Source organism: Lissotriton helveticus, chromosome 5_1, assembly GCF_964261635.1.
Source record: "Lissotriton helveticus chromosome 5_1, aLisHel1.1, whole genome shotgun sequence".
NCBI classification, from domain to species: Eukaryota; Metazoa; Chordata; class Amphibia; order Caudata; family Salamandridae; genus Lissotriton; species Lissotriton helveticus.
The window spans coordinates 1,602,849,401-1,602,872,108 of NC_136065.1; the positions used below are offsets into that span (position 1 = coordinate 1,602,849,401).

General features: G+C 46.1%; 1 protein-coding gene across 2 annotated transcripts in view; it reads left to right on the forward strand.

Moving 5' to 3' along the window:
• LOC144753731 (cytosolic phospholipase A2 gamma-like) overlaps window positions 1–22,708 on the forward strand; it is a 928,534-nt gene that overhangs the window by 188,255 nt on the left and 717,571 nt on the right. For both annotated transcript variants that reach the window (XM_078641315.1, XM_078641316.1), the window contains exon 2: window positions 6,189–6,232. In XM_078641315.1, coding sequence (XP_078497441.1) covers window positions 6,230–6,232 — 3 coding nt within the window. In that variant the 5' untranslated portion in view covers window positions 6,189–6,229. The remainder of the gene's footprint in view (window positions 1–6,188; window positions 6,233–22,708) is intronic.

Below are 22,708 nucleotides of genomic sequence, written 5' to 3' on the forward strand. Positions count from 1 at the left end.
GTGTCTTTAGGTGAAACGGATTATGGGACAAGGTGAAGAATGGAAGAGTCACCAAAAGGAAAAAAGTTCCGCTTGACCCCGGGAGCCGGCCACCTATGTCGGGGGCGATCTCAGGCCACACCAGGGCAACACGACTTGGGGAGGGGGCCGGAGCCAAGCGCCCCCTCCGAGTCCGCGACATGACACCGTCCCTCGGGGGCCTCCGTCAAGCGGTTCAGGGTGGCACCGCATCACAACAGCCCCCACTTACTTTAAGAATAGTGAAGATGAAGCAATTGCAAATAGGCTTCAGACAATGTTACAAGCACTCCTCAAAACTTTGAACTTTCAGAGTGCATGAGTTGGGACAGCGAGGGGTGATTTGGTTTCTCGGACTGTTTTTCTGGTCTCTCACCACTGGCATACTTTAACGTTTTCTTGTTTCTAGGACATTAATAGGTTTTATCATTACGTTATGTTATCGTTTCTTTGTTTGTTGTTTAATAAAAGTTCATGTTCATCAGTGGCCTACTGATTTTCGTTTTCCTATTTTTTTCTTTCCAGGTTGTTTCATGGTAAAGTTTCTGTTAACAGGATACAGTGATCACTTCGTTATTATTGCATATGTCCTTTTCACTAGGGGTGCTCTCTGGTCGGGCCAGATGACGTATCTCTAGTAAATGGTCCGGGTGAAAAAGGTGCATCAATCAGTGGGGAGTAGATAGGCATGACAGATTACAACGGGGGAGAAAGGTCCGCATTACGTACCCTTTCACTACTTGCAAAGATTTTCCTACGTTTATTTGCAAACAGGGAATACCTCCAAAAAGAACTAATTCCCAAACAGTCAATGTTCGGACAATCAATCAATCAATGAGGAATGAAATAGGTACGACGTGTTAAAGGCTTGCGTTACCTACCCTTCACTATCTGCAAAGGGAGATAGAATATTCCTATTCTTCCTCGTTTGCAGGTAGAGAAGATCGTTAAGAGAATTAACTTCGAACAATTCAATGCTCGATTGAAACAATCAACAAGGGGTACTGTGAACACAAATGAACGCCGCTTATATACATACGCATTGCTATTTTCAACAGGTTGTTCCTAATGTTTCTATTTTAGCGAGGTCAAAAGAGATCCCATTAGTGGCCTACTGATTTTGCTCGATTCCTTTTGTTTTTTTACACGATTTTTCGCTATCTGCAAAGACTAAACAGAGTATTGCGACTCTGTGCTTGTTTGTAAATAGAGAATGAACCAAAGAGAACAATCAATCAAATGGAGAGAGAAGCAGGCACGACGGATTACAAAGGGGGAAAGGGCTGCGTTAACTACCCTTCACTATCTGCAAAGAGAGAGTACTCCTAATAGAAATGAGGGGTGGGGGGCAGCAATCAAAGCAGATCAGTGTGCATAAACACGAAAAAAAAAATTCTTACCACGTACTTGACATTCGACAGCTTATGATATTTGCTATTAAAAAACCATTGAAATTCACTGAAAAAACCATAGGTTATAGACCATATATAGTTAGGAATTAGCATTTACAAAACCTTGAAAATTCACTGAAAAAACCATAGGTTATAGACCATATATAGTTAGGAATTAGCATTTAAAAAACCTTATTTTACTCACACAAAACCATTGAAATTCCATATATAGTTAGTTGCACTAACTATATATTGCGCACCCGCAATCCACTGCTGATGATGTCACATATTACATCATTCATGACATGGTCAGTGACATCACTGATGACATCACTGATGACATCTCAAATGACATCACTGATGACATCACTGATGACATCTCATTTGACATCAATGACCACATCACTGATGATATCATTCATGTGACAATACAATGCATCTCCTCACATTTTAATATAACCTCTGTTTCACCCAGTGTTAAAAACAGAGTATAATTTTTGAAACCATTGACACACCAATACTAGTTACTACATACGTACTCACTGATTCCTACGTCTACACACACATTCACTCATTCACCCATACAATCATTCATACATACAATCACTCATGTTTACAACACAATCATATGCACTCATACACCTATACAGACACTCACACTCTGCCACTCATCCATGGAGTTACTCACACACCTAGTCAGTCCTGTAAAGAATCAATCACACTTCCATTTTCTACTCTATACAGTTAAACATAGAGCACCTTACGTTTTCAACCATATACTAACACATACTTACTCTCTTATACAATCATTGATACAAGTACACATTGATCTGTACAGAGTCACACACCTCCCAGCCAGCCACACACACACTCAGTCTCCCATGCAAATACTTGGGCAATCAATCAATAACCCATATAGTTACTCATATAGCTACTGATCAACACATGCAGCAGTTTACAGAACAACAGACATAATGATGCACAAATTAAGACAGTTTAGTCACTAACCCATGCACTCAGTGAGACACATTTAATCACTCACTCATACATTCAGTCATGCACGTACTAAATCCTTCGTCCAGACACTTATACATCCACTCATTCTTCAATATGTAAGACATATTTTAACTTTACAGAAACATAGTCACTGGATGTTGTCATCAGTGATGTCATCAGTGATGTCATTTGAGATGTCATCAGTGATGTCATCAGTGATGTCACTGACCATGTCATGAATGATGTAATATGTGACATCATCAGCAGTGGATTGCGGGTGCGCAATATATAGTTAGTGCAACTAACTATATATGGAATTTCAATGGTTTTGTGTGAGTAAAATAAGGTTTTTTAAATGCTAATTCCTAACTATATATGGTCTATAACCTATGGTTTTTTCAGTGAATTTTCAAGGTTTTGTAAATGCTAATTCCTAACTATATATGGTCTATAACCTATGGTTTTTTCAGTGAATATATATATATATATATATATATATGAGTAAAGATATATATATATCTATGGGGAAATGCTACGCATTAAAAGAATTTGCAGTAATCCCAAAGACCTGGCTGATGCCCGACAACTCAGTAAAAAGAGATTTTTGGCAAGAGGCTATCCCCTTAAAACAATACAAGATGCCATAAATAAAACACAGGAATTGGGCAGAAATGAACTCCTCATTTCTAAAAAACAAGGAAAAAATGCTCTGATCACTAAAGCCAACTCCGATACCCTGAGATTTATTACCAACTACAGTGCCCAAGAAAAAGCAATTAAAAAAATCATACACAAAAATTGGGTGCTGGTTAAAAGTGATCTGGTTATAGGGCATGCCTTGCCCAGCAAACCCAGTATCACTTACAAAAGAGTTCCCTCCATGCACAGCAGTTTAGTTTCCAGCAGCCCAGAATATTCTACTTCCTTTAATTGGTTGTCTGTCCCCAATGGATTCGTAAAGTGCAAATCTTGTAAAGCTTGCCAATACGGTATTAACAAGAAAAGCTATTGCACTGCTTTCAGTGGGAAGGGAATTAAAAACAACAAACCTCTCCACTGTAAGACAGAATTTGCAATATACGTATTGGAATGTAATTGCCTGTTTAAATATATTAGCAGTACCAAATTACCCGCAAGCAAAAGAATTTTACAACACATCAGGGCCATTAATAACCATGATCCCACCTAGCCGGTTGCTAGGCATTTTCGAGAAGTCCAAACAACAACTTGAAGGACCTTTCATATTATGTGATAGATGCCATACGAAAGACCAAAAGGGGTGGAGACAGGGAATCCTTGCTGCGCAAGCTGGAAACACGCTATATCCTTAATATGAACAACAAAGTTCCGGGAGGGCTCAATAATACTGAAGACTTATACACATGCCTGTAATCCAATAGTTACCCAGATTCTGCCTTGAACCCTGTGAGTCCTTTTGTACAGTATATGAGATGAGTATGGATCTTAGCTTTCATATCAAATCAGTTTAAATATATCTACCATGGTTATGTCTTCCCACTATGAATATATCTGTATTTCCATCTGCTAAAGTTGTTTAGCTTTCTGTGGGATACAATTATCTGGACATAAACGGGGGCTGCACACCTACTCTAACCAAATAACCGTGGTTTTTTATCCTGCACATATATGCACTTATCACTTTAGCACATTTAAGGGCTCTTTTTTATTAGATTTTATCAATCTATATGAGTGGTGTATTGAAGAGGATTGGTAGTAGGCATTTAGCACTTTCTTTTCCTTCAAATGCTAGAGTCATTCATCATCTATTCATTGACATCCGATTTATTAACCAACACATTTTTTAAAGTATTTATAAAATGTTTTTAAGATGTCAGAGGCATTTTTTTATAATTATTTAAAATGTAGAATAATATTTAAGAACTATTGATCTAAAATAAGTCTGAGCATTTATCTCATGTTTTTAGATTTTTATTACCTATATTTCTATACTTGCACTTTCTATTATCTAGGCTCTTTTCAGTGAATAAGATCACGTAATGTCCGTAAATATCAGAACAGCATTTGAATGTTTCTTCCATTTTTATTTCACGTCAGCAATCATGTGCAAATGTGCAGCAATTTAGTAGGTCTTGAATGTAAATGGCGTTGTCATGTGATCAAGATCTCCTGTAGGATCGAAACGCGTAATGGCCGACATTAAACTGCTGATGATTTAAAGCACTGAACTTTGGGTCCGTGTCTGCTTGCTAAGAGGCAATTCTTTGGAATTTGGCCTTTGGAAGGCCCGAATATCAAATACGGTCTAGGTGGTAACCATGGTGTAGTCATCACTTTTGGCCTGCTTGGATCTACAAGCTAGCATTTACATTTTCTAAAAATATTTCAATGTCAAAGTGTTTAAACACATACCTTTTATGTGATCTGAAATTATCAACTGTGTAGCATAAACCACTTTATTCATTTAATAAAAAATATTGTCCTCTTCTAATGAAGGATGCAAGGACATGTTAGCAAGTCCTGGTTTTGCCTTTGATTTTACAAATAGTGAGAATGAAGATAGTCGGCAAGAGTAGAGAAAACGGGAGAGTGAAGAATGTGTGTGTGTGTGTGTTCCTGTGAAAATGAGCTAGAGTGTGTGTTGTGTGTGAATGGATGCAGTTTAGAGCGGATGCAAAGTGAGAGAGTAGATATGAAACAATATGTAGGGCAGAGAGAACGTTGATAGTGTAAGAGCATGTCACTGTGTTTGGAGGTGTGTAGATGGGCATGAGGTGAGAGTGTTGGCTGGTGAGAAGAGAGATGTGAGAAGAGGTGCTTAAAGGAATTGGTTGGTCTGTGAGCGATGGGTGATTCTATATCAATTGACTACAAATAAATGGCTACTATTTCATAAAATGAACAAACTGTTTTAGTGTTTAGTTGTGAAGTTGTTTTGCACGTCTACTGATCTGATAGTTGTGCTTTTATATATGTCGTTAGACCTCTGGAGTGCGTTAGTTGGGAAAAACTAGCCTGGAGCATTGGCTAAATCCCACATAAATCTTGTTTTTCACACCAAACAGTTGCAGAAGGCCAAGAAATAGGAGGCTGCATCATGCTGAGAAGCCACTATGAGAAGCCAGGGAGTTGGCTTCGCTTATGAGTCGTTTGCAGCATTAGAACACTCTGGTGATTCTCACCTCCTAGCATATAATTCGCACAGATATTTTTATTTTTTATAATATTCACAGCTAGATATACTTATATATTTTCTGGTACCTTCTGGAAACATTTAGTGCTGTCTCTGTTCCAAAGATTTATGTTTGTGAAGTTTTATTTTCAATACTGCATATCCTTTGCTCACATTTTCGTACCATTAGTTAAAACCTGGTCTTACATTGCCAAAACGAGGAGAAATGCATTATTTCTCCTCGTTTTTGCACACATGGAAAAAGCAAAATGCCTTGGATTGTTAATGTACAAGAAGGTCCCCCTTCCTTTACATTAACAATATTTTTTTTTTTTTTAAAGCCATTTTGTGAATTCCATGTGTGTTGCATTAAGCAGCACACATAGAAGTGACAAAATGGCATTGAAAGATTGTTTATGTGCAGGAAGAAGGACCTTCTGAAGCCTTCAACTATTTTTAACTAAATGTAACATACATTATATATTTGCATCTAGTTTTTCACATTAAGTTTAGCCCTTTTTTGGATTAACTGTGAAATGATTTCTACATTGCCACACTCACAGCTTCCACAGTTCTGATTGTTTCAGCATGAAAAAATGGTAATGTATTGTTGCATTTTCCTCTTCTTTTAGTTATCTAGGAAGCCTGACCGTCAGAAACTACTCCAGCATCCATGGTAGGTAGAGTCTTTCTATTGTTATTTACTCGTTACTTATAGATGCTTTCAAATACTCTTCTATACCAGCTACAAAAAGGATAAAAGTCCTCTTTAGTAAGTAATGATAGTCCAGAGTGCTTTCATATTATCCTCACTGGTATTTGCAACTAGCTGCAAATCTGTGTTCTGAGTGATTGAGATGGTGGCAACAGCTGCATACATTTATAACCATTATCTTCTGTACCAGCTACAAAAAGGATAAAAGTCCTCTTTATTAAGTAATGATAGTCCCAAATGCTTTCATATTATCCTCACTGGTATTTGTAACTAGCTGCAAATCTGTGGTCTGAGTGATTGAGATGGTTGCAAAAGCTGCATTCATTTATGTATACAAGACAGGAAAGCAGTTCAAGACTGTCTCTCCTTGGACCATGCGTTAAAGATCCTGTGGTTAAAATATGTAAAGGGCTCTCTTACTATGCTGGGCAGGGTAGAGCTGTTCTATCACCCGTATAAGGCCTCGGTCAGAAATTACATTTTAGTTAGGTCGACACAAACTATAGAACCGTACTTAACTATTCGAACCAGTGCTCATGATAGATTGTTAATCACACGGTTCAGACTGAACTTGTTACACCACTTACTGGCTCAGAACTACAAGCATTGGCATAGCAAATAGGTCTCACCTTTGGGACCTTATGTGTTTAGCCAGAACTTTTGGCTATGTTGTAGTGCATTGTGGCTGCTGTGCATCATGTTGAAAAGTTATAATAAAAAGTGTTAAGCATTTTTGTTACCTTTATATAAACCAAGACGACATTATATACAACTGAACAACCTGATTAAAAAAGATTTTTAACATAAAAAATGTCTTCTAGTTTTTTTGTACTTATGTGGCACACTGGTATTATGTGGAGTGTATTTGTTGCACTGAATATAATGCAATTATGTGAGGTGTAATTATGTGGCACTGAGTGGCATTATGTTGAGTATATTTATGTTGCATTGAATAGAGTGTAAGTATGTGGTGTTTAATTATGTGGCACTGAGTAGTATTATGTGGAGTGTATTTATGTTGCATTGAGTTGAGTGTAATTATGTGGCTTGTAATTATGTGGTACTGAGTGGTATGTGGGGTGTATTTATGTTGCATTGAGTAGAGTGTAATTATGTGGCGTGTAACTATGTCACACTGAGTGGTATTATGTGGAGAGTATTTATGTTGCATTGAGTAGAGTGTAATTATGTGGCGTTTAATTATGTGGCGCAGTGTTATTATGTGGAGTGTATTTATGTTGCATTGAATAGAGTGTTTATGTGACATGTAATTATGTGGTACTGAGTGGTATGTGGGGTTTATTTATGTTGCATTGAGTAGAGTGTAATTATGTGGCGTGTAACTATATCACACTGAGTGGTATTATGTGGAGTGTATTTATGTTGCATTGAGTAGAGTGTAATTATGTAGCATGTAATTATGTTATGTGGCGCAGTGTTTTTATGTGGAGTGTATTTATGTTGCATTGAATAGAGTGAAATTATGTGACATGTAATTATGTGGTACTAAGTGGTGTTATGTTGAGTGCATTTATGTTGCATTGAGTAGAGTGTAAATAGGTAGCGTGTAATTATGTGGCACTGAGTGGTATTATTTGGAGTGTATTTATGTTGCATGTGGGGGGGGTGGATAGAATCACTGCACCAATATCTGTGCTGTCTTTGCTTTGTGTAACACTGCTTGTGGGTGCCGCCCTCCTTTTTGCACAAGTGAGAGCTGGCTTGTATTTATTTGTATGGTACACTTGTTAATATCAAAAATAAACATGGAAGCACCTGTAAATGTAAAGAATATTCCATATTACCTGTTGAGAGGTCAACTCTTTTACCAAGTCTAGCAGTTAGTTGTAAAAGTAGGTGTCGGGGTTATCCCAGATGAGAGACTGGAGAGGAAAGGAGTAAGTTAATTGAACTAAGTTGTGGTTGTAAACTCAGCGTAGTTTATGAAAATTACGTCCTTCCACCTTTCTTTTCTGCACCTCATGAATATGTGAATTTCACTAAGACCTTGTGTAGTCATGAGTCTTCTGTAGTTCCCCCATGCCTTTTTAATATGGGTGAGCCAGGCTAGGCTGAATCCCTTTTCAGGCTGCATGCACTGCCCTGGCTCTTGTCCCTTAGGGTTTGGCTCATCAAAATAGACCAATGCTGGAATCCCAGACCTGTGCCTTTTCTTCCCTGATGTATGTTTTGAAAGTCAAAAACTGTCAAGTTCATGAAGGTTTATCAAGTTCATGTTTAGAAACGTTCATGTGTAATAAATGTCGCTCATTGCACGGATAAAAGGTTAATCTACTAAATTCCAACACTTCTAAATAGTACGGAAAAACACTTTTTTGAATTTTAAAGAGTTATCTTATTTGTGATCGATACTTATTATGCAAATCACACTCCAACTATTTTCGGAGAAAGCCAGACCCCTCAGTCCATCTATGACATGCCACTCTATATTACTTGTTGGTTTACCCACATCTAGCAGTTGGTTTTACACTGAAGCCTGAAGGCTCTGTATTGTGAGCATGAATCTTTGCGTTCCTCTTGACAGCTGTGAAGTGCGGAGTACCACTGAGGCTTGTTGCACTGTGTGCTTGGCCTGCCCCTGTTTCCTATTTAACCAAGTCCGTTCCCCTACTTTTTTAGTTAAACACACATCCCAGGGCTAGAAATAGCCAAGGCCTATCTATAGATAAGGCTTACCGTTCGTGGTCGGTCGGATACAAAGGCTAGCACCAATGGAAGCTGCACCCCTGCACGCACTCGGGAGCCTGCGGCTCAGAAACATTCCTAGCTATTCTTGCACAAGCAGCTCAGCTCATACATATGTGTTATGGCACTGCACAGCCCTTTATTGCCTAATAAAGGCCTGGATCAGGGCCAGTAACTCACCAGCACACGAGTGCCCCCCACCCCCATCTGTTCAAACAGGCTCGGCCACAAATCACAAGTGTATCAGTACCAGTGGTAGAAGTGGGCGGGGACAGAAGAGCACGGCATGCCCCTACTTCTAACAATTATTTCAGTCCGTTCCCCTACTTCTTTCTTTCAAAATATCATCTCGGGACAACGATAACTTTTTCATTCAGCTTCCAGGGGCTGCTCGCACTTCTCTGTTGAACTCCAGAGGCTGCAGCATCCCCTCCCTGAGCTCTCACAGAGGGAGGGCAGGCCCATTGTCATTCCGATTGAGGCAGATTATCTCCTTTGAATGACAATGCGCCCGCCCTCGGTCTTCAGCATATCAAGTGCCAGTGAGATCGGAGTTGGTGATTAGAAAGGAGCTTTCCCCAGACTGAGCACTGTGGGGAATTTGACACCTTGTGTAATTTGGAGAGGTGACCGGGCAGGAGAAGTGACGGGCAGGAGAAGTAACGGATAGGAGAAGTGACGGGGCAGGAGAGTTGACATGTCAGGAGCAGTGACAGGAGAGGTGACAGGAAAGGAGAGGCAACAGGAAAGGAGAGGTGATGGGGCAGGAGAGGTTACCGGGCAGGAGAAGTAACGGGCAGGAGAAGTGACAGGGCAGGAGAAGTGACAGGCAGGAGTAGTGACGGGCAGGAGAAGTAGCGGATAGGAGAAGTGACGGGGCAGGAGAGTTGACGTGTCAGGAGCAGTGACCGGACAGTAGAGGTGACAGGAAAGGAGAGGTGACGGGACAGGAGAAGTGATGGGGCAGGAGAAGTAAAGGGGCAGGCGCGGTGATTAGGCATGGGCAGGAGCGATAACTGTCAGGAGCAGTGACTGGATAGGGGCAGTGAACGGATAAGAGCAGTGAACGGGGCAGGAGAAGTGATGGGGCTGGAGCGGTGATCAGGCAGGAGTGCTGACCGGGCAGGAGCGGTGCCGGGGCAGGAGCGGTAACGGGGCAGGAAAAGTGACGGGGTAGGGATTGTGACGTGGCAGGAAAAGTGACAGGAAAGGAGCGGTGACGGGGCAGGAGAGGCAACATGAAAGGAGAAGTGACTGGGCAGGAGAGGTGACCGGGCAGGAGAAGTGACGGGCAGGAGAAGTGTCGGGGCAGGAGAAGTGACGGGGCAGGAGAAGTGACGGGGCAGGAGAGGTGACGGAGAGAGGTGACGGGGAAGGAGAGGTGACGGGGCATGAACTAGAGCGGTAACCGGGCGGGAGCATTGAAAGGACAGGAGTGGTGAACGGGACAGGAGCAGTGAACGGGGCAGGAGCAGTGAACGGGGCAGGAGCAGTGAACGGGCAGGAGCAGTGAACGGGCAGGAGCAGTGACGGGGCAGGAGCAGTGGCGGGGCAGGAGAAGCGACAGGGCAGGAGAGGTGACGTAGAAGGAGAGGCAGCAGGGCAGGAGAGGTGACCGCGCACAAGAAGTGACGGGCAGGTGACATGACAGGTAGGTGATGTGATGGGCAGGTGATGTGATGGGCAGGAGAGGTGGATGGGCAGGAGAGGTGATGGGCAGCTGAGGTGATGTCAGGAGAGGTGACGGGGCAGGAGAAGTGAAGAAGCAGTAGAAGTAATGGGGCAGGAGCGGTGATTAGGCATGAGCAGGAGTGGTAACCGGGCAGGAGCGGTGAACGGACAGGAGCAGTGAACGGGGCAGGAGCAGTGAACGGGACAGGAGCAGTGAACGGGGCAGGAGCAGTGAATGGAGCAGGAGCAGTGAATGGGGCAGGAGCAGTGAACGGGGCAGGAGCAGTGAATGGGGCAGGTGCAGTGAACAGGTCAGGAGCAGTGAACGGCGCAGGAGCAGTGAACGGGGCAGGAGTAGTGAATGGGGCAGGAGTAGTGAAAGGGGCAGGAGTAGTGAATGGGGCAGGAGCAGTGAATGGGGCAAGAGCAGTGAATGGGGGAAGGGAGGGGACAGGGGAATTGATGAAGCAGGAGTGTTGATCGAGCATGAGCAGGAGTACTGACTGGACAAAAGCAGTGAAAGGGCAGGATTAGGCGTTTCCCAGGGCGACTGGAAGGGTAGGGGGCCAGTTTAGTTTGGGGGTCTAAACTAATAATGTACATAGGCCTGGCCCTATAGAACCCGTCAGGACTCTGGCATCAGGCGTCACGCAGACCACTCGAGCGCAGGGAGCACCCACCCACCGAGGAGCCCCATTCACCTCAAGGCCAATGAATGTATGTGAGATTTCAAAGACTTAGGGGCCCCTTATCACATTCTGCGAAGAGGGGGGTATAAAATTGCGTTATGTCACTCACAGGCACTGCCAAACACCACCCGTTTTCACTTATAAAAGGGACTCGTCTGTTCCAAGGACGCTGACGTGACAGCCATCATAGGTGTCCTGAGGTACAGACGTCTGGCATAGACGGCCACGCAGCAGGACAGTCACCACACTATTAAAAGACACCTGGCAGCCAATAGGTTCCCCATTATGAAAAATATATTTTCAGGTATAAGTGCACATGGATCAAAGTGCGCCTCTACAAACGCAACCCACTGGCGTAACAAAAAGTGAGGGGAACTCCCTGCACGGAACTTAGGGGGGTCCCCTCCGGGCTCAATCAGGAGCTCTCCCGGCCAGAGTTCAGTGCCGAGGGGGCTCTCTAGAGCTAGGGGCCCCACTGCACCGCGTGGGCTGCGGGGGCCTGTGTTACGCCCATGACGCAACCATCTGTGTTACTGTGCATGGTACGTTAATAGATATGTGGTACTTGTCACATAATGTGAAAAAACAAAAGAGAGAGCAAGGGATTCTGTTCACATTGCGTGAACGGGGAGTACTCCTGTAACCCTAGGTTTATCGATAGAAACAGAAAGAGGAGTACCACCAATGTGGAATCAGAGATTCCTAATGGGGTGTGTGGTTGTACAAAAGTGAGAAATTCTCCTTTTGTTAAAAAAACCCTCACTCACCACCTAGTGGTGACATGCTTCATCATCGGGGTCCACCCTAATGACCTAACGCCATCAGGGTGTGCTACAACACCTGTTTACAGTGGAGCAGGTTGTGAGTGAAGGTGCATGAACAAAAAAAGGTGTGTTAAAAATTGTCCTGGTTTAACTTGGGAGAAATAAAACTTTATTTTCAAGCAACTGGACACTGTTAAAAACAATGGCGAGATAAGGTGAGGGTGATTATGAGCCCGTGTATCTCTATGTGTGTCTGGTCTACATGTTTCAACCGTGAAGGTATTATTTAACCAGGTTTTCTTCAGGACCAAAAAACCAGGGAAGTGGATGGTCTGCGCCCCCTAAAAGACGCACCCGATTCTACTCTCTGGGACCACAAGGGGCAAAAATGTGTCTGTGGTGTCAGCTTATACCGCAGTGGGTAAGCGTAAAAATGATCAAAATACCTGTAAAGAAGGTAAAGACAAAACGTCAAAATGTAAACTTCTACATGCCTGTTACGATGTGCAGTGTCTCAATATCGTGCCTGCATGCTGTCACTCCCATTAGGATAATATATTTGCCCGGCGTCGCAAAAGTCAGGGCGCAAAGGGCTGTTGGGTGTGCCTTTTCTCAGTGAGAGGACGTGTTTGTACATGGCCGTGGTTGGGCGGTTGATATTTACCACACCTTGCAAACTTATCAATTGTGCGTGCTGAGTGGTAACTATATTTCTTATAAACTCACACGCTTCTCATCAGTTTAAGTGGCGTGATCATATCTCGCATTCAGAATCGTGAGGGCGAGGCTGTATCTTATAGATAGTGCATGAGCTGCCATACTTCACATACTTAACATGAAAAGACTTACTGACATTTATACGTGTAGGACAAACATACATATAGTTGATAATATGAGGCTTACTCTCAATGGGGTATTAATAGACATCATAGGGCAGGGAAAGTGATCCTCTGTATGAAACGTATTCTGAAACGAAATAGGTGTACCGTTTTATGAATAGCGTTTTAGGGAGACCGGCACGGGTCCTAGGCCGCTTAGCCGTATCTGGTAAAAGCGCTACAGAGCGTAGTTGATATGAAGTGCCCGTAGTAGTTCTGTGGCTATGGGCTGGTCTGATAGGCTCTCTACTTACAGTTTCGATATGAGGTTTGTAGCTGATAACCTACTTCTGTCCGCTGCCCTGCTACAATGGATCGGGCGCTCAGGGACTGAAATGAGGAAGTTCGGCTTCAGTGTAGGGCGGGGCTACGTTCCGATCACGTGGGGCGTTGCCAGGGGAGCCAGGGAGCTTGCATCGGCTATGGAGGCCGTGGAGGTTCACACTTGGCTCCTAAGGATGGGATTCCATCCTGGGTTAAGGGACATGGGGAGAGACGCTAAATTTATAAGCAAGGTTCCAAATTGATAATAAGAATGGAGTGTTCACGTCATGCATCATTAGGTGCACTGGCATGCTCTAAATTAGGTTTTGAGTTGCCCTTTTAGGTACAATGATCATCAGTATTTCGGTGATGGCCCCGGCTAGGTTCCCGGTTAAAAAAGACAAGAAAGGGTCAGTGCACTAAAGGAATGGGTAAATAGGCATTCCATAGCTGTCTATGATTGCCGGAGGTAGTGTCCAATGCCGGGTACATTTATACAGCCACCGCATTAGGGAGTAATGTCATATATGTGAATGATAATAGGGCCGTTCATTATAGGACTGGTAACTTCTTGGGTGGGTTACCCTGTGGGTTGAACCTATTGCATGGCGCTATTCACAGGGATATAGTTGGGGTGGTGTGAGGGATACACAAAAGGTCTGGTTCATTTAAGTACTGATGCCCACGGGATATTGTCATTAAGGCCTGTTTTGTGGGTTGACAGTCTATAGACCCAGCATTGCTCTTTCTCATATAAGAGCTGTTGTGTATTGGGCCCGGGTGGGATCTGTTCAATAATGGTCCATCTCATATCATTTGGTGTGTGGTGTGCTTCTAGAAAATGATCAGTCAGTTTGGTTGCATTCTTCTTGCAGCGTATGGTGCTGCGGTGCTCACAAATGCGTTGCTTGACTTTACGTGTAGTCATGCCGATGTAGGATTTACCGCATGCACACTTGATCAGGTACACAACGTTGGCGCTGTTGCAATTAGTATGCGATCATTGTTCCCAGACCTTTCCTTCTTCCAAGTTGAGAGTCTTTGTGTTTTCCGTGAGGTGACACACACTGCAATCCCCGCATTTGAAATGTCCTGTTACTGGTGGGAGGTTCCACGCCTCTGTGACACTTGGGTTCAGGTTAGATGGTTTCACTTTTGGTCTGGTGTTGACTAGACTGTCTTTTAGACTGGGTGCCTTTTTGTAAGAGAAGAGTGGTTTTTCCCATTGTAACATGCCCGTATTTAATATTGACCAGTGCTTGTTGATGCTCCTGCTCACTTGGTTCGATATTGTATTGTATGTGGTGACACAGGTGAGTGGAACAGGGTCATTGTGAACCATTTTGTCTTCTAGGAGCATGTTAGAAGCGGCTGTCTCTAGTTGGCAGAGGTATACACTTCTGACAACTAGGGACACACCTTTTCTAGTCAGGGCAAGGGGATCACACACTTAGCTAACCCCTGCTCACCCCCTTGGTAGCTTGGCAAAGCAGACAGGCTTATCTCAGAGGCAGTGCGTTAAGCATTTATGACCACATACAGTAATAAAGTGAATACACTACAAATGGACACGACACAGTAGTATTATAAAAATAAGGATGTTTATATAAGGCTTAGCACAAGACCAAATAACGACAAAAATATACCACAATCTTAATAAATACTCTTGGAAGGAAAAATAATAGTTCAAGCATGGTTTCTTCTTAGCACAAAGTCTTTAGTAACAAAAGCAACTCTTCTTCTTTAAAACACAGTTCTTGGCAACAATGTAACCCACACGGGAGTCACACGACGTCGAGGCAAAGTTAATCCAAAGGTTCGGCGTCGACCGCAAGGAGCGCTACGTCGAGCTCGGAGTCGCACAGACCCCCACAACACAGTAGCTTGGAAAAGTGAAGCACTCGATGATCAGCGGCGTCGAGATGTCCGGCGTCGCGTCTTCGGCGTCGATCGGGCCTCGGAGTCGGGGCGACCTGCAGCGGCGTCGACCGAAGTCATGCAGGAGCAGCGCTCACGGGGTGAAGCAGGATATGGCGTCGTCGATGTCGATGTTGCAAGAGTGAGCAGCGCTCACGGCGTCGAGAGGGCCCGGAGTCGATGCGATCAGCGGCGGCGTCGACACAGGGTCACTTGGAGCTGGAGCCGAACTCGCTACTCACTGGCGTCGCTACTGGCGTCGATCGGGCCCGGCGGCCGGCGTCGAAGGTGCGGGACACTGGAGCCGTTACTCACGATGTCGAGCTGGATTCAGCGACGTCCGTCGGCGTCGAGGTTGCTGGATTCTTCAGAGGTGCTGGATTTCAGGTTCCAGCAACAAGCACTTTTAGCAAATAGATGAAGTCCTTTGGCCCTGTGACTTCAACAGGAGGCTGGCACTCTTCCAACCCTTGGAGATTTTCTATAGCAAGTTTGAGAGTACACACTCAGTTCCTCTCTCCTGGTTCCTTGGCAAAAATAAAGAAGCAACTGCAGGATTCCCCCAACGAACAGCACTCTGGCAGAAGGGGTAGGCAGTCCTTGGATCAGCAGGCTTCTTGTCCTTGGTTCAGGTTTCCTTGTCAGAAGTGATCTAAATTCTTAGTTCAGGGGTCCTTCTCTTATACCCCTTTTTGGCTTTGTTCCCTTTGTCCATGCAGGGGAATTTCCCCCCATCCTGGGTTTGTTGTGGGTGTTGCCAGGCCTAGGCACCTGGCCTATTCACTGTGCAGGGCAGAGTCTTCAGCCGCCCAGCAGGAGCGGAGCCAGCATTGTCACTGGCAGGGGCAGGGCCATCAGTTGCCCGGCAGGAGGTGGGGCCAGGAAAGTCCCTGGCAGGCACAGAGTCATCAGCCGCCTGGCAGGGGGGCGGAGCCAGCATTGTATCAGGCAGGGCAGGCTATCAGGAGCTACTCTTCCCCTACTCTCAATGCAAATGCCCCACTCACCCCACACTGACTCATTCAGACCTCTGGAGCCACCCAGCTCCTGTCACACGCACACCAGAACCAGCAGAGACCGGTAGACAGTTAGACAAGAAAATAGCTACTTTCTAAAAGTGCTATTTTCAAACACAGAGTCCAAAAACCATCCACACAAACGGATGCGTTATTAAACCCTGAGTTCAGGGATACCAAACTCGACATTGCACCATGCTCCCCGAGCCCGCTAGGATTATAGCATTAATAATCCTGGCAGCCCATTCTAACTGATGGAGAGCAGGTTACCTTACCATAGTGAAAAACGAATATGGCTGTAATTCACTATTAGGACATGCCAACCTTGTCAGGCTTGTCCTACCTTATGCTTACAATGCACCCTGCCCTTGGGCCTACCATAGGGGTGACTAACATGAAGTTAAGGGAAGGTTTAGGGACTGGCAAGTAGGTGTATTTGCGCAGTTTGCGTGACAGTACCAGACTGCACGTGGTCTAGCAATGGCAGACCTGTAGACATACTTTTACTAGTCCGCTTCTGTGGGTGGCACAACACGTGCTGCAAGCCCACTAGCAGCATTTGTATTTACAAGCCCTGGCACTCCTGGTGCACTCTACTAGGGACTGACAGTAAACCAAATAAGCCAATCTTGGAATTCAATCAATACAGCAATTTCACATAGGGAGCACTTGCACTGTGGCACTGATCAGCAGTGGCACAGTGCCCAAAGCAATATACCAGCAAAACATTGTAAACAGAGGAGGCAAACAGAAAAAAATGGAGGAGAGACTCATGCCAATGATGTCAGGTCTAACACGTGTCCCCTCCAGCTGAAATGTGGGGAGAACTACCCTTACCCTAGGGAGTCCTCATCACTAAGGCTGAAAAATCTGGACAGACCATCGGCATTGGCGTGATCTGTGCCAGGGTGGTGTTCCACCGTGAAGTTCATCCCCTGTAGGGAAATGGACCACCTCAACAGCTTTGGATTCTCACCCCTCATCTGCATCAACCATCTGAGGGGCCTGTGGTCGGTCTGAACCCGGAATTGAGTCCCAAACAGGTAGGGTCTTAGCTTCTTCAGCGCCCAGGCAACAGCAAATGCTTCTCTCTCTATCGCACTCCACCTCTGTTCCCTGGGAAGTAACCTCCTACTGATGAAGGCTACAGGTAAGTCTCGGCCCTCTTCATTCACCTGAGCTAGAACAGCCCCCACGCCATGCTCTGAAGCGTCCGTCTGGACAACAAATTCTTTAGAAAAGTCGGGTGCCTGGAGTATGGGTGCTGTGCACATTGCAGTTTTCAGGGTGTCAAAGGCCGTCTGACAGGCGTCAGTCCAGATCACAAGTCTTGGCTGCTTCCTGGAAGTCAGCGAAGTCAAGGGGTGCACAATGTTACCATAATCCTTGACGAACCTCCTGTAGTAACCCGTGAGACCCAAGAAGGCTCTCACCTGAGTCTGGGTTTTGGGCGGTGCCCATGCCTGGATGGTATCAATCTTGGGTTGTAGGGGGGCCACCTTGCCGCTCCCTACTTGGTGCCCCAAGTACACCACTGAACCCTGCCCAATCTGGCACTTACTGGCTTTGATTGTGAGGCCTGCTCTGCGCAGGGCCAACAACACTTTCTGGAGGTGGCACAAGTGTTCCTCCCAGCTGGCGCTGAACACTGCGATGTCGTCCAGGTAGGCGGCACTGAAATCCTCCAGTCCAGCCAAGACCTGGTTGACCAACCTCTGGAAGGTGGCAGGGGCATTCTTCATCCCAAAGGGCATAACCCGGAACTGGTAGTGCCCATCTGGTGTGGAGAATGCTGACCTCTCTTTTGCCCCATCAGTCAAGGCGATCTGCCAGTACCCAGACGTTAGATCAAACGTACTAAGGTACCGGGCAGTCCCTAACCGATCTATGAGCTCATCAGCTCTGGGGATGGGGTGCGCGTCAGTCTTGGTGACTGAATTGAGTCCTCGGTAATCCACACAGAACCGAAGTTCCGGTGAAGCACCAGGCGCTGCAGCCTTCGGGACCAAGTCCACTGGGCTGGCCCAAGGACTGCTAGAGGACTCAACCACCCCTAAGGCAAACATTTTGGAGACCTCCTCCTTGATGTATGCTCTGACCTTGTCAGTCACTCTGTAAGCCTTGTGCTTCACAGGAGTGCTGTCCCCGGTGTCCACATCATGGACACACCACTGAGTGACACCAGGAATCAAGGAAAACAGATCAGGGAATTGTCCCAACAATTGGCGACAATCCTGCTGCTGTTCAGGGGTCAGTGTGTCAGAGAGGACAACACCATCCACTGACCCATCTTGCTCTTTTGCATACAGGAGGTCAGGAAGAGGCTCACTCTCCTCCTCCATTCCAGCATCTGTAGCTAGGAGCATGCCCACTTCGGACCTTTCTAAGTGGGGCTTTAAACGGTTGACATGCAGCACCCGCAAGGGGTTCCTGGGAGACTTCAAGTCCACCATGTAGGTGACATCGCTCTTTTTCTCCACAACCTCAAATGGTCCAGTCCACCTGTCCTTGAGCGCACAAGGTTCCACAGGGGACATGACCCAAACTTTCTGTCCAGGCTGAAGCTCTACCAGAGTGGCCTTCTGGTCGTACCACCGCTTCATCTCTTCCTGGCTGGCCTCCAGATTTGCCTGAGCAAGATCTCTGAAGCACCTAGTCTGGTTCCTAAAGGCCAGCATGTAACTGTATACATCCTGGGGATGTTTCCTGGGAGATTGCTCCCAGCCTTCTTTGACCAGACTCAAAGGTCCTCTTACCGGGTGTCCATACAAAAGCTCAAAGGGGCTGAACCCTAGAGACTTCTGTGGCACCTCACGGTAAGTAAACAACAGGCATGGCAAGAGGACGTCCCATTTACGCCTCATTGGTTCTTCAAGACCCATAATCATGCCTTTAAGGGTACGGTTGAATCTTTCAACCAACCCATTACCTTGAGGGTGGTAAGGAGTGGTGAACTTGTAGGTTACCCCACACTCCTTCCACAGAGACTTCATATAGTTGGAAATGAAGTTGGTGCCCCGGTCTGACACCACCTCTCTGGGGAACCCCATGCGGGAGAAAACACCCATCAGTGCCCGTCCCACCACGGGGCCGTCACTGTTCTGAGAGGGATAGCTTCCGGGTACCGTGTGGCATGGTCCACCAAGACCAGGATGAACCTGTTGCCCATGGCTGTCTTAGGTTCCAGGGGCCCAACAATGTCAATCCACACCTGGTCAAAGGGGGTACTGACCACGGGAAAAGGTTGGAGGGGAGCCTTCTGCTTCAGCCCGCTTTTCCCACTTGCCTGGCAAGTTTGACAGGTTTTGCAATGGATATCTGTATCCCTTCGCATCTGAGGCCAATAAAAATGGGTGACAAGCCTGTCATAGGTCTTGTCCAGCCCCAGATGTCCAGCTAAAGGAACGCCATGAGCCAAACCCAGGAGGAAGGCTCTGAAGCGCTGGGGGACCACCAGCACATGGGCTGACCCAGGCTCAGCAGCCTTAGGCTCGCTATACAGGAGATCGTTCTCCCAGTAGACCAAATGTGACCCTGACTGATCACCTGTTGTCTGGGCTGAGGCCTGCTGCCTCATACCCATAAGAGAAGGGCACACTTTCTGTTCTGCACAAAATTCTTCCCTGGAGGGACCACCATCCTGCTGCCAGTGGGTCAGCTCGGGCAGGTCTCCCAGTTCAGCGACTTGTTCACCTGTGGGTTCCAGGGCATGCCCCTCAAGGTCTGCCTCCTCCTGGACCACGGGAACTACGGGGGATGGTTTCCCGCGCCCCTGCCTCTTCTCTTCACAGCTGGGTCCTGGGCCATACTTTCAGGCTCCAGAAGCCCATCAACACCCTTACTTGCTGTCATGGATCGAGTGGTTGCACACACCCACTCTGGCACACCCAACATTTTCAAATGTGTCTCTCTCTCCACCTTCGCCCAAGGGGAGTCTTCCAAATCATTGCCCAGGAGACAATCAACAGGCATGGCGGGCCTTACAGCAACTTGAAGAGTACCTGAAACTCCCCCCCCCCATTCAAAGGGAACCTGAGCTACCTCACACTCTCTCTGGGAGTTGTCAGCAGCTATCACAGGGTAGAATGCGTGGGGAACAACCTGCTCTCTGGACACCAAGTGACACTTGACAGCTGTCACACTCGCTCCGGTGTCTCTGAGAGCTTCCACTCTATGGCCATTAATGGTCACCCACTGCCTATATTTCTTAGTGTTACTAGGCAGAGGGGGTGGAGGGACCATTTCCATGTCTCCTAAAGAGACCAGGGACATCTCTGCGGGACCCTCCCCACCATGGGCAACCATCTCCTCCCCTCCCAGGGCTACACTCGCCAACTGACGGGGGGCTGCACGGGGTGGTGCACTAGAGTTCTTCAAGGGACACTGAGGATCATAAAAACGGTGTCCCACCTGTTTGCAAGCGAAGCAGGTCATTGGGCCCCTATGACCAGGTTTACCTGTCGGGGCCTCTGATTTCTTCACAGGGGGAGGCTGGGAACCCTTCCCTTGGTTCCCTTGGGGATTACTTTGGGGCCCTTTCTGGAACTCCCTCTGTTTACCCTTGTCCCCCCCACTCTTCTGCTGGGGACCCTGCCCACCCTTGGCTGAGTCTCCCACTGGACCCTTGTGGACCCTGGTACTGACCCAGCGGTCCGCCTCCTCAGCAAGTTTTCTAGGGTTAGATATCTTGCTATCAATAAGGTGCTGGCGCAGCTCTGGATAAACAGTTATTAGACAAGTGCTCCCAAGCAAACAAATCATAAAAAGCATCATAACTTTCCACTTTGCTGCCCTTTACCCAACCATCCATGGCTCTGCAAAAAAATGACACATATTCAACCCACGTCGTACCAGGCAATTTCTTACATTCTCTAAAGGCCTGTCTGTACTTTTCTGGGGTTAGGCCATACCTTAACATTAAAGCATCTTTCATATGAGCATAAGACATCCTATCCTCAACAGGCATGTCTAACAGGGTATCTCTTCCCTCATTCACAAAGCGACCCCACAACCCCGCTCCCCAATCCTTCTCAGGGACCCGGTGGGCCAACAATGCTAACTCATATGCTTTAAACCATTGACCAATATCCTCATTCTTCTGAAAATCTTTGATCACATCTTTAGGAAAATAAAACCTACTTTCTGCAGGCACAGATGGGATGCTGCCACCAGAGGGTTTCAATTCTAAATTCTTAGCTTTGAGCTCCATGTCCCTCACCATTTTCTCACGCTCAAAAGCTAACTTTTCTCTTTCAAACTCCAACATTTTAATCTCCATATCAGCTTCTCTCCTGCCTCTTGCATTCTCTATCTCCAACTGCCCATCTATCTTAAGTTTTGCCATTTCCATGTTGTATGCTCGCTCCTTCGCCCTTTCTTCTCTTTCTTCAGGGGAAAGACCTTTGGAGGAGACACTGCTGCCGGGAGGGGATGTGGGCCCATTCACCGACACTTCCTCCTCCCCTTCCCCTGTCGGTACCACCACCGGATCAAAGGGATCTCTGGCCTCTAACCAGGCCTGCAATGCTTTGAGATATTCTGGTTTGTTTTTGCAGCCTGTGGAAGGAACTTTAAATTGCTTGCAAAAGGATTTCAGATCCTGTAACTTGTAATCCTTTATCTTACTCCTATCAAACTCCTCCACAACAACAGGGGTAGTGACTCCGGCATCACTCATGGTCAAAACTGGCAGTTTCAAAAATCAAGCTCCAGGAAAGCGGAGAAAAAAAATAGGATATCCAACCAAAACAGATTGTGGCTGCGCTATGGTCTGCTTTCACTATGTAGCGCACACTAATCACTGCACATGGGTCATAAATGCAAAGTTCAAATCCTCACCGCTGACCCACCAATGTTAGAAGCGGCTGTCTCTAGTTGGCAGAGGTATACACTTCTGACAAATAGGGACACACCTTTTCTAGTCAGGGCAAGGGGATCACACACTTAGATAACCCCTGCTCACCCCCTTGGTAGCTTGGCAAAGCAGACAGGCTTATCTCAGAGGCAGTGCGTTAAGCATTTATGACCACATACAGTAATAAAGTGAATACACTACAAATGGACACGACACAGTAGTATTATAAAAATAAGGATGTTTATATAAGGCTTAGCACAAGACCAAATAACGACAAAAATATACCACAATCTTAATAAATACTCTTGGAAGGAAAAATAATAGTTCAAGCACGGTTTCTTCTTAGCACAAAGTCTTTAGTAACAAAAGCAACTCTTCTTCTTTAAAACACAGTTCATGGCAACAATGTAACCCACACGGGAGTCACAGGACGTCGAGGCAAAGTTAATCCAAAGGTTCGGCGTCGACCGCGAGGAGCGCTACGTCGAGCCCGGAGTCGCACAGACCCCCACAACACAATACCTTGGAAAAGTGAAGCACTCGATGATCAGCGGCGTCGAGATGTCCGGCATCGCGTCTTCGGCGTCGATCGGGCCTCGGAGTCAGGGCGACCTGCAGCGGCGTCGACCGAAGTCAGGCAGGAGCAGCGCTCACGGGGTGAAGCAGGATTCGGCGGCG